This window comes from Trachemys scripta, chromosome 1, assembly GCF_013100865.1.
Source record: "Trachemys scripta elegans isolate TJP31775 chromosome 1, CAS_Tse_1.0, whole genome shotgun sequence".
NCBI lineage: Eukaryota > Metazoa > Chordata > Testudines > Emydidae > Trachemys > Trachemys scripta.
The window spans coordinates 284,998,617-285,011,795 of NC_048298.1; the positions used below are offsets into that span (position 1 = coordinate 284,998,617).

Consider the following 13,179-nt stretch of genomic DNA (forward strand, 5'->3'; position numbering starts at 1 on the left):
ACATGTTTTCTCACGGGTCTAGGAACCCCTTGCATTCTGGGACTTTAACTTAATGTGAACTGGACTGAGCCACTGGCTATCTGTTCTGTTTACCACCTGTTGATGAACACAGACTTTTTAGAGGCCATCACATCAGGTGTGACAACAACCAGGCCCTCCTGGTACTCCCCTTTACATTAGCTTTCACAAGGATAGAGTCACTTTCATGCTTCATTTGAAGTTTCTGTCTAGGGTGGTTTCCGACTTCCACTTCAATCAGTCTGTTCACCTCCCAGTTTCCTTCCCTAAACCTCATTCTACCCCAGGTGAATTGAAACTTCACACATTGGATGCCACAAAAACATTGCCATTTTATTTGGCTAGGACCAAGCCATTCATATGCACACCTAGTCTCTTTTGTGGCATTTGATGAAAGGGTTAAGAAGCAATCCGTATCATCCCAGAGCTTAAGTGGGTCTTGGACTTTGTCAGGATTTGTTACATTTTGGTTAAGAAAGATCCACTTGGACAGGTTAGAGCTCATTCCACTAGGGCTCAGGCAGCCTTTGTGACCTCCTTAGGTAACATCCCCGTACTGGATATATGTAGAGTAGCAACATGGAGTTTGATTCACAACTTCAATTTACCACTGATTGTTTGCTGGCAGAAGTTTCCAGGGTGGTTTTGATAGCGCTATTGTACAGTCACTCCTCAACTGGGTGGGAAATGGCTTTCTTGTCCTGCAAGAATTTTCAAGATTTCAAAATTTTTCTCATCCCAAATTGGGACAAAAAAATTCAACTCAAACTTTTGCAGACCCCTCTCCCTTCCACACACACACAAAGGGATTGGGTCAATCAAAATTATTTGTTTTTTAATAATTTCAAAATGTTTTGTTTTCAATTTGACCTTTTACATTTAAAAAAAACCTTTTTAAACCTTTAATAAACTTAAATTTCAAAATGTAGTTTCGAACTGAGAAGGAAACTTTTTGGTAAGAAAATTTCAAAACAGGACATTTTAACAATCTCAAAACTTTTTTTCAATATTTTTTCAAAATGGGAAATTTATACTTATGACTCAGTCTTCAAGGTCATTCAGCAAGTTAGTGAACCCAAGAGTCCTCATTTTCAGATCTCCTGTTCTAACCATTAGGCTTCCTGCTTCTCAGTTAAGGCTCCTAAGCTGCTTGGGGCTAATCTTTTAGGAACTTTGGGAAACTTTACCCTAGAGTGGAGAAACAGAGATACAGTTTATTGTAATAGCATTTCCAGTGCCTACTTTTGGCTTTTAATATGTTCCAAGTATTTTTTCCCTGAATTATTGTACCCTAATAGAATGAAAAAGTCAGTGGGATGTTTCTGTGCTTTTGTGACTACCATGGGTACAATTGTTGCTTTTATGTATCCAATACTGTATGCAAACTCTGTACAATGATTTACTTTTACAAATCCAAAAGGGCTGTGTGACTAACTGGAAAAATGTCTGTATTACTTTTTAAAAAATATTATGATGATTCTGTTTCCCCCTTCAATTTGGTATTGTTACCTGCCTGAGTGCATAGAGTTAAATCAAAGGAGGCTGTAGAGGGGGATTATCTTATCAAGGAACCCAGGAAAGGTAAAACAATGACCTAGGTAAGACACATTCCTTCAAACAATAGGAAAGTTTATAGATGTGAAGAGGGATTCTTCAGCCGAGACTGTGGCAACAGGGCTGTTTGCCAAGGCTGAGAATCTGGAGATCAAAAAAATTGATCTGTAAAAGACAGAGAGGGGGGATTTGGTCAGAGGTTGGGCAGAAAGTGTCAGTGAAAAGGCTGATAGGGTGGCTGAGAAACCAAGACAGAAGCAGTGGCGGATTAGCCAGTGGACCTCAGGGGCCCCAGCCAACTGCAGGGACCTGGAAAAAATCTGCTGATGGAGGCAGAAGCCCGGAGCCCCGGCCGCCTGGCAGATGGGCGGGGGAAGACCCCATACCCCAACCCCGATATGCGGCAGCAGCGTGGGACGGGGGAAGCTCCCCCAGCAGCTCCTGTCCTTGGTAGTAGTTGTGGGATGGGGAAAGCCCTCTCCCCTCCCTCCCGCCCCCGCAGCATCCATCTCCTTCCCCGGCAGAAGCTATGGAGTGGCAGGACAAGCTCCAGCACCCTTCCGTCCCTGGCAGAAGCATGGGGGGTAGTAGGGGAAGTCCCAGCACCCAGACCCCTGCTGCAGCCCTGGGACGGGAGGAGCTCTCACTCCCCAATGTGGCCCTGGGGTCATAGTGCAGGGACAGAGCTTCTCCGGTCTTGGGGCTGCAGTGGGGAGGGGGCAAAAAGGAGCAAAAGGGGTTGTGGGCCTGCAGTGGGGGGAGAATTGGGGGGGACCCTGGGTGGAACAGGGATGGGCCCCGGGGAAGGGCAGAAAGGGGTTAGGCTGCGAGCAAGGCCACAGGCAGAAGGGATGGAACGGGGGTGGGAGCCCCCACTTACTCTGGCTCAGGGCCCCAGGAAACCTTAATCCACCTCTGCAGAGAGGAACCTGGGTGCAAGCAGTGTCTGCTGTTTCTCCCCACTCAAAGATGGGGAATAAGCCAGATCCGCCTGAGCTACAGATGAAAAGGTTAAGCTTAGCTGAGGAAATGTGTGTGTGTGTAGGACTCTTTAGTTATTTAAAATCTGTGTTTCTAAGTGCTGTGTACCTTCTGGGCAAAATAAATCATGGCTTTGTTTTGAAGAAGCTGTTTCTGTATTGCTGCAAACATATGCCATAACAGCCTTTCAAAGTGAAATCCTGGCAGGGTCCAGTCCCTGTTGGACCTGCTAACTAAATCACAGTTGGTAACCAGGGGGCTGTAATCCAGGTCTTGATCTGAGGATGGACAAATTGTGGAATTTCATTTCAGGACAATTCCAGAATACATAAAGGCTTAAGGCCTCATGCCTGTAGAGGATGCACTCAAAGAGACTCCCAAGAAAGGACAGTGTGCAGCTAGTCCAGTAACAGTGAGCTGAATGATGAATATGTGTTTTCTCCATCTGCCTAGTACAAATAGAAAATATTAAATATAATGGTAACACTTTAAGCATCCATTTAATAATGGATTGCAGCTAAATTAGAGTGATAACTATGACAGCCATATAAATAACAAACAGGCTAATTGTGATCAGTGTGCTACAGTGAATACTAAACAAATTTAAGATTGGCCATGTCAAGTGATAGTAGTGTAATGCCTGCGAGTAGTAATTTAAAGCACTGTAAAGTTTTTCAGTGTAAATATCATGTTCCCGGAAGTTGAGTGTTTTGCCATGACTACTGTCTCCCCCTGTGAGCTGTTTACACTGTTTTTTTTCTTAATTAGCATATGCTGTGTTTGTGCTTTCTGAATTGTTTTTTCCCTTTGCCTATGATTGATGATGATATCAGTCAGCGCTGCTGATATACCTGTTTCAAAACAATGATGGCAGTTCCTAATGGTGGTTTTATGGTATTAGGGTCACTATAAGACAGGATATGCTGAGACAATAAAAATTAGTTGTGAGTATGATTACAGCAAGGAGGGAAGCTGCAAAGCAGATTCAAAATTCCAGAAGACCTGCAAATGAGTCAGCATTCTCATTGCAATATTGACAATACAATTACAATATCACATATTGTATTTTGTGGAAGTGCATAAATATTCTAGGCAGTGTTTTACATACAAGGAGTTGGAATAGGGGCAGGGAGGGGGTGGAGTTGGGGTGGGGACTTTGGGGAAGGGGTTGGAATGGGGGCGGGGAAGGGGTGGTGTAAAGGTGGGGCCTCATGGAAGGGGTGGAGTGAGGGTGGGGCTGGGGGCAGTGGGGATGGTGGCTTTTGTACCTTTATATGAAAATGTGTCAGTGATGCGGCCCTCAGGCCAATGTACTAGTCCTCATGTGGCCCTTGTGGTGATTTGAGTTTGAGTTTGACCTAAATGTATACTTTGCCTCAGTTTTCAATAAGGGTAATGAGGAGTTTAGGGGTAGTGGCAGGAATGGAAATGAGGATATGCAAGTAGAAATTATCACATCGAGGTGGAAGTCAAACTCAAACAGCTTCATGGGACCAAATTGGGGTATCTGGATAATCTCCATCCAAGAATACTAAAGGAACTCTCGTATGAAATTGCAAGTCCGTTAGCAAGGATTTTTAATGAATACAATAAGTCGGGGGTTGTACCCTATTACTGGAGAATTGCTAATATAATACCCAATTTTAAGAAAGGAGAAAAAAGTGATCCAGGAAACAACAGGCCTGTTCGATCTCAATCATATTGAGGTCTTGAAAGAAATTTTTAAAGAGAAAGTTGTTAAGGACCTAGAGGTCAACAGGATTTGGGATAAAATATAACATGGTTTTATAAAACTGGATCATGCCAGACGAACCTGATCTTTTTCTCTGAGAAGATTTTTTAGACAAAGGAAATGCAGTAGATTTCAGTAAGGCTTTTGATACAGTTCCACACTGGAAATTATTAGTTAAATTGGAGAAGATTGGATTAATATGAAATATGGGTAAGGAACTGGTAAAAGGGGAGATTACAACAGGTTATACTGAAAGTGGAACTATCAGGCTGGAGGGAGGTTACTAGTGGAGTTTCTCAAGGATTGGTTTTAGGACCAATCTCATTTAACATTTTCATTACTGACCTGGGCACAAAAAGTGGTAGTGTGCTAACAAAATTTGTGTATGAGACAAAGTTGGGAGGTATTTCCAATATGAGGAGGACTGGAATATCATTCAGGAAGATCTGGACAATCTTGAAAACTGGAGTAATAGAAATGGAATGAAATTTAATAGTGCAAAGTGGAAAGCCATGAATTTAGGGACTAACATCAAGAAAATAAGAATGGTCATACTGGGTCGGACCAAAGTCCATCTAGCCCAGTATCCTGTCTTCTGACAGTGGCCAATGCCAGGTGCCCCAGAGGGAATGAACAGAACAAGTAATCATCAAGTGATCCATCCCCTGTCGCCCATTCCCAGGTTCTGGCAAACAGATGCTAGGGACACCATCCCTGCCCATCCTGGCTAATAGCCATTGATGGACCTATCCTCCATGAATTTATCTAGTTCTTTTTGAACCCTGTTATAGTCTTGAACTTCACAACTTCCTCTGGCAAAGAGTTCCAGAGACTGACTGTGCATTGTGTGAAAAAATATTTCCTTTTGTTTGTTTTTAACCTGCTGCCTATTAATTTCATTTGGTGATCCCTAGTCCTTGTATTATGAGAAGGAGTAAATAACACTTCCTTATTTACTTACTCCACACCAGTCATGATTTTATAGACCTCAATCATATTCCCCCTTAGTCATCTCTTTTCCAAGCTGAAAAGTCCCAGTCTTATTAATCACTCCTCATAAGGAAGCTGTTCCATACCCCTAATCATTTTTGTTGCCCTTTTCTGAACCTTTTCCAAGTCCAATATATCTTTTTTGAGAAGGGGCAACCACAGGTACATGCAGAATTCAAGATGTGGGCATACCACGCATTTATATAGAGGCAATATGATATTTTCTATCCCTTTCTTAATGATTCCCAGCATTCTGTTTGCTTTTTTGACTGCCACTGCATATTGAGTGGATGTTTTCAGAGAACTATCCACAATGAATCCAAGATCTCTTTCTTGAGTGGTAATAGGTAATTTAGACCCCATCATTTTATATGTATAGGTGGGATTATGTTTCCCAATGTGCATTACTTTGCATTTATCAACATTGAATTTCATCTGCCATTTTGTTGCCCGGTCACCCAGTTTTGAGAGATCCTTTTGTAGCTCTTTGCAGTCTGCTTGGGACTTAACTATCTTGAGTAGTTTTGTATCATCTGCAAATTTTGCCACCTAACTGTTTACCCCTTTTTCCAGCCAATGTGTTGGGGCCATGAAAAAGACGAATGTCTAAGAAAGATGAGTTCAAACTGGAACAGGTGCAGAGAAGGGCTACAAGAATGATCAGAGCAATGGAGAAAAGAGTCAAAGAGCTTGACGTGTTTAGCCTAACCAAGTGAAGGCTGCGGGGAAATATGATTCCTCTCTATATATACATCAAAGGGATAAAAAACAGAGGGAGAGGAGTTATTTAAGTTGAGTGCTAATGCTGACACATGAATAAATGGATATAAACTGGCCATCAATAATTTTAGGCTTGAAATTAGATGAATGGTTCTAATCAACAGAGGAGTGAAGTTCTGGAACAGTTGTCTAAGGGAAGCAGTGGGGGCAAAAAACCTAACTAGCTTCAAGACTGAGCTTGATAAGTTTATGGAGGGGATGGTATGGTGAGACTACAGTGGCGTGTAGCAAATATCCCCAGTGGCTGGAGATGGGACACTAGACGGGGTGGACTCTGAATTATTACAGAGAATTCTTTCCCAGGTATCTGACTGGTTGGTCTTGCTGACATGCTCAGTGTCCAACTGATCACCATATTTAGAGTCGGGAAGGAATTTCCCCCCTGCTCAGATAGGCAGAGACCCTGTGGGCTTTTGCCTTCCTCTGCAGCATGATGCACGGGTCACCTGCTGTTTTAAACTAGTGTAAATATCGGAATCTCTGTAACTTGAAGTCTTTAAATCATGATTTGAGGACTTCAGTAATACAGCCAGAGGTTATGGGTCTATTATAGGAGTGGGTGGGCAAGGTTCTGTGGTCGGCAATGTGCAAGTCAGACTAGATGATCATGATGGCTCCTTTCGGCTTTAAAGTCTATGAGTCTCTCTCTCCTCCTATGGAGGCTGTTCCATGTCCCTAATCATTTTTGTTGCCATTTTTCGTACCTTTTCTCTTCCAATTCCAGGGAGACGAGAAAAAACATACAAATACAAATTGGGTAGGGATGCCCATCTGTGGAGTAAGAATTGAGTAACAATAGAAAGGAAATTAAATATGATGTTGGAGTGCAATACCATTGGAAAAAAGCCATTGATGAGATAATGTATTTGTATGTATACATTATATATATGTTCGTGGATAGCAGATGTGGTTGGGAGGATCTTGTAGGAGGTTTCTTCTGCCTGTTTCAAACTCTTTAGGCCTGATTGGATAGCCCTAATATTTTACTGAAATTGTTTTTATGTGAATTTTGTGTTGCTTCATGAAAACCTGTGATATTTGTAGTGAATGAATCATGTCCTAACAAGACTAAAATGGGGCATTCTTGATTTTTGTGGTTCCCAAAAAGATAGGAAAAGGATTTTTTATACTATGGGTAAAAGTTACACCAGAGTAATGAAATCTAACAAAGGATTAACACACTATTTAAGCCCCACTTAAGCCTTCTGTTTAAGAGCTTAGGAGGTATGGAGAACCATGGGTGGGTCATCTGTGCTGGGATACATTTTAACCATGTATGTTTCAACAAATTCTTAAGTTGCTTACTTTGAATTAGAAACCCGCAGACATTTACAGTGTGCACACTCACAAAGTAAGAGACTTTTTAAGTGTAAGCACCGTATGCTAATTTTACGTATTTAGCCATGGGACCATGTGACATTACTCATGACATGCCTACATGGGGACATTCAGGAAGATTAAGCCAAATTAACTAGAGGTGTGAATTTAGAGTGCATTATTTTAAAGCACATTTAACAGCTGTGTAGATGCTCTCCTTCAGAAGTAAAATGGCTCTAGTTCACTTTAAAGTGAACTAAGAGCACTTTATTTCTGAATTAAAGCATCCACACGGCGGTTTAATGCACTTTAAATTCAGTCAAATGTAGTTGATTCAGCTTACCTTTTGTGAATATTCCCATATAGAGGGGTCTTCAGCGTAGGCGCTGACTCTGTGAATGCTCTGGGGCTGGAGCACCCACGGGGAAAAATTAGTGGGTGCTCTGCACCCACCGGCAGTCAAGCTCCCCTCCTCTTCCCCCCTTCTCACCTCCCGAGCGCGTCGCGTCGCGTCCCCACTCCTCTGCCTATTTCCCAGTGCTTAGGACTTTCCAGGAGGGAGGGGGGAGGAGCGGGGATGCGACCCACTCAGGGAGGAGGCGGGGCAGGGGTGGGGACTTTGGGGAAGGGGTGGAATGGGGGCGGTGCAGGGGTGGGGCTAGGGGCGGGGTCGAGCACCCACCGGGAACAGTGGAAGTCGGCGCCTATAGCTTCTCCTATAGTAAATGGAGAAGAGAAGGATGGCCTATTGTATGGTACATAAGATCATTCTCAACTCAGGAAACCCCTTAAGGATAAAGAGAACCTGAATTCATAGCTTCATTGCTTCTCTTGGTTGGAGGTCAGAAACTTAATGTTATTCCAGCATAGGTATTTTTATTTCATATAACATCAGGTTGTCTTTTTGTTTTGTATGTCTGGCTCCCTTACAATAACCAGACTGGCTGTTCCTTGAAGCTTGTTGTTGGAAGTGTGTGAAGCAGAAAGAATATAAGTAGATTAGTCTTCATAGCCTTTTACGTCCTGTATCTACAAATATGTGGGGCTCTTCCAACTTTCCAGTGTGTTTATTTTAATAGCTCTAATAATAATTTATCTAACATTCAAATGTAGCCATCAATTGTATAACTTAATGACTCTGCTACAGCCTGCTGTAAGTTATATGAACAAATATTAAATAAAAACAGTATTGCTATAGGAATTTTGAGTTATTTTGGCAAAGAGACTTTTCGACTTTTTCACTTAAGGGATTCAATGTGAATGATATTACTAAAGATAAGACATCAGTGATATATGTATTTGATCTGTGTTTTTTTGGAAAGATTATCAAGAGTTTTTCAAGAAGAACTTTAAGGAGCAAAGGTAGTTAAATGTATTTTTGCATTAAATGTGTTTCACTACACTTTCTGTTGGTAGTCAGAAGGAAGGAATTGACATGAAATGCTCTGACCTAGCTGTGTGACTAAGGCAGCCTTGTCCTTCCTTTAAAGCTATAAATGCATATCTTTATTATGATATCATACAGTATATTGGGAAATAAAGACTGGGGGAAGTATTTGTACATATAATATCTATGAGTTCGATAAAGCCTGGTGCTTGTTATTGGAACCAGGGTTATATTATGGTTTAATGGCTTCTTTGTGCTTCATTTGATGAGCTGTCAGAAAAACATTTTGAAGTAATAAAGCATCCATTTGGCTCCTAACTAATGAGAGAAGCATTGCTCTTTGCATTAACTGTTATTCAGGAAGAGAAGTGGACAGATGTTAATAAGTCTTATCAAAAAAAGGGTGGGGAAGACTGAAGGAAATAGAAAACAGAGTGGAGTCCTTCAGTTTCATGTACAGCTTGTACATTAAAAAAAAAAAAAAAGCTCAAAGGTTTGTGCTGCCCTTCCATGTGACTTGTAGTCTGCTGTATTTCAGTTAGGTTGCTTGTCAGATATATTAAAGTGCAGTTCAGTTTAATGAAGAACTGCATAGCACAAACCAGGAGCAGAGGCTATCTCGTGGTCACCGGGTGAGTAAAAACAGTTGTAAATAATTACTTACTAATAATGTATGTATTGTAAATGTTACAAGAACCTTATAACACCATGAGAGCAAATTAACAGTTTTCCTGTGGTTTATGCTGTTACTTTACTTAGATAATTTCCAAATGTATGCAGTATGAACAATGAAATACATGTTCAGACTGAACAAGATTTTAGTTTTAGTTTTTAATTTTTGCAGAAGAAGCAAATGACTCTTCCTTTGATTACTTAGATTTTTATTTTAGATTCCTTCGTTGTTCTCAAAGCAACTACAATATCTATTTTAGTGCGGTGCTCAAAATAATTTCTGTGGGAGTTGGCTGATAGTTTTTGGTGCCTTACTGTTATTTTTAATTGTTTATCTACTAGTGGGGAAAGAAAAAAACACCTTTACTCTGAATCTCCAAGATTCAGCAGTCTTCAGATTTCAAGATGAATACAGTGTCTAAGATCTAAATCCGGACTACTGAACCCCGCACAACATCAACCTGTTCCAAGAGTGCACCGAAACACTGCATAGGCACCATTGCATAGGGTTTGAGCTGTTTGTTTTTTGTTCTGTGTCTTTTGATTGTACAGCTTGTGAAGGTGTATTCCTATATTAACTCATAAATCAAGTTTTTATATTTGATTACAACAATTATGTAAATACAATGTCATCACCAATGTAGGAATGAGAAATGCGCAGAATGTTTATGAATCTCCAGCTTTTGTTTATCAGTATGATTTGTCTTCGTCTACAGTAATTATAGACTTTGCAGTTGCTATAATGTTGTTATGAAACAGAACTGACATCTGTTTAAAATAATTTATGGAAAGATTTATTAGCCATTTTAGAGCTTTGCAGGGAGTTTTACATTTACATATGGATAAAGCGCTGAAAAAGAGACATAAATAATAATTTTTTTTAAAGCCCATATGAAAGCCTGATATAAATCCTGGGAATTTAAATTGAGAAAAGTTCACTTTACCATTTTAAAACAGTGATTAAAAAACAACACACAACTCATTGATATTCAAGGTTTTGATTATCATACAGTTTTAGGGTGTGCATTTCACTTGCATCATCAGAGAGAAGAAAAATTGGCTTGTCAGATGTTACTTTCTGTAATGATCTCTCCTATCTATAATATTCAGAATCATTAAATTGAGAAGTCTCTTTCAGATAATCACTCCATTCCGGAGGCTAATATTGTGTGCTGAGAACAGAAAAGAGATGGAGGACTGGATCAGCTCACTGAAGTCTGTACAGTCTAGAGAACATTATGAGGTAAGATAATATCCCTTTCAGTGCATGTTGTTGTTCTTTCAGGATACATATTGATTTAATATACCAAGCTCTACAGTACACAGAACCCAAGACATACAGTCTTGTGGAGTGTGAAAAACCTGTAAGGTTAAAATGCAGTTTTTGTTAAATCTTTATTTTACTAGTACAATTCATGCTATTATGCTCTTGTACTGAGGTTTTGAGACAGAGAGCTTTTAGTCTCCTTTCAATGTACTTCTCCGCATTGAATTTTCCAGCATAAATATGGAACTCCTAAGTACTTTCAGTTTCTATAGCTGTGTTCTGTACTTGCAAATTTGTCTTAACTTCTCCTTTACTAGACCGCACAGTTTAATGTGGAACATTTCTCAGGGATGCATAACTGGTACGCCTGCTCCCATGCCCGACCTACCTTCTGTAATGTGTGCAGAGAGAGCCTCTCTGGAGTTACTTCTCATGGCCTGTCTTGTGAAGGTAAAGTCAACATATTTTTCCTTACAATGTCCTATAAGCTAATAAAAACATAAAAGTCTATAGGCAGGTAATAGTACTGAAAATGCTATGGAGTAAGAAGAAACCTACTCATTGCTATAGAAAGGAACATTTATGTTGGTCAGAATAAATGCTAACAATATGACACATATTATTCACACTCTGGACATTATTTTCTAGTTCATCTCAATATAAAAGGTTCCTGCTGCTACAAATACCTCCCCCTCTCCCCTCCCTCCATATGTGCTTGCCTGAGTGTAAGGTTTTTGAGAGAAGATGAGATTACTTTGATTTGCACTTCAAAAATGATGTGGAGCAAAAGTGCAACATTTTCTTTCTTCGGTTCTCAGAATTGATATAGCATTCCTTTGAAAGAAAAGAGGAAAAAATAGAAATATTGTCATCGGCAAAAATCTGGAACAACAGTTAACTCCTTAGTTGGGTCCATGACCTTATTTCTTCCCAGTTTCTGTCTGATTTGCTGCTCTCTTGCTGCTGACTGATATTGTAGTGCAGGCAGGGAGGGTAAAATATGCTTCTTCACTGGTCACATAATGGATAAAAAATCATTTATATGTTTTTCATAATTTGATAATTAAAGAGCTAAAATCCAACATAAATAAAAACTGGGATGGGACTAAAGGTTCAGTGTTAAACTAGAGTGCAGGAATTATCTAGTATAATAGATAATTTCTATAATAACCTTGAAAATATTCAGTTTTATTTTATCATGTATTGGCTTTTCACTGTAACTTCTGTGAAAAGCAGTGATATGTCTACCTTGTTTCCTGGAATGTGGCAGTAAATTAAGTGCAAATGTGTCCTTATGGAATATATATGCCATTTACACACCAGCTTTGGTATTGCTTTTTCACTGGGAAGAAAAATATGGTCTAAATACTCTTTATAATAATGGTTAGACCTTTAATTACAAAATTGTTAACTGCCCAGGAAAATCTTGCTGCTGTATAATAATGGAAATACGGTAATCGGTTATTGCACAATATATTATTCAGAAATAGGTTTTAAGTTGTCTGTTACCTAACTACCTGTAGAATTCTGTTCCTGTTATCTGTACTGTGGAGTATCTGTACTCCATGCTGTATAGCCGGTAAACTGTGCTAAAGCCAGAGTCAGGTCCCTGTCCTTTAGTGTTCACCATCTGAAGGCATCCAGCAGGGTGAAACTGTCCAGGGACAATGATATGAATATATATGTAAACCCCAAGGAGATTGCCTAGATTCTTGGGGCTCTGTGTGCAGGTAGCTCAGGGAGAGGCACACTGTCACTGGTAGGAAAGGAGAGCCAAGGGCAGACTCAGAGTCTGCTCGGCAACCAATAGGGAGTGAGGTGCCCTTCCCTGGGAACTCAGGAGAGGGGAGAAGCCATTTTTGGAGCAGTTTGGGCCAGTCAGGGAAAGGGTAGAACTAGGGTTACCATATTTCAGCAAGCAAAAAAGAGGATGGGAGGAGCCCCACCCTAGCCCCACCCCCATCCTGCCCTAGCCCCGCCCCTGCCCCTCCCACTTCCCGCCCCCCTCAGAATCCCCAACCCTCCCCCCCACTCCTTGTCCCCTGACTGCCCACTCCTGGGACCTCTGCCCCTAACTGCCCCCCAGGACTCCACCCCCTACCTAAGCCTCCCTGCCTCTTGTCCCCTGACTGCTCCCTCCTGAGACTCTCCCCCCATCCTAACTGGCCCCCTAGGACCCTACCCCCTACCTGTACCCTGACTGCTCCAACCCTTATCCACACCCCCACCCCCAGACAGACCCCCAGAACTCCCGACCCATCTAAACCCCTCTGCTCCCTGACTGCTCCGATCCCTCTCCCCACTCCTGCCCCCTGACAGCCCCCCCAGAACTCCTAACCCCCCCCTCGCTCCTTGTCCCCTAACTGCTCCCTCCTGGGACCCCTGCTCCTAACTGCCCCCCAGAACTCCACCCCCTACCTAAGCCTCTCTGTTCCTTATCCCCTAACTGCCCCCTCCTAAGACCCCCCCCTAACTGCCCCC

The 13,179-nt window shown here is 41.3% G+C and overlaps 1 protein-coding gene across 1 annotated transcript in view; it reads left to right on the forward strand.

Annotated features, from left to right (window-relative positions):
• The window catches only part of DGKH (diacylglycerol kinase eta), a 254,466-nt gene that overhangs the window by 150,131 nt on the left and 91,156 nt on the right, over positions 1-13,179 (forward strand). The window contains exons 4-5 of the mRNA XM_034758420.1: positions 10,570-10,674; positions 11,016-11,148. Coding sequence (XP_034614311.1) covers positions 10,570-10,674; positions 11,016-11,148 — 238 coding nt within the window. The remainder of the gene's footprint in view (positions 1-10,569; positions 10,675-11,015; positions 11,149-13,179) is intronic.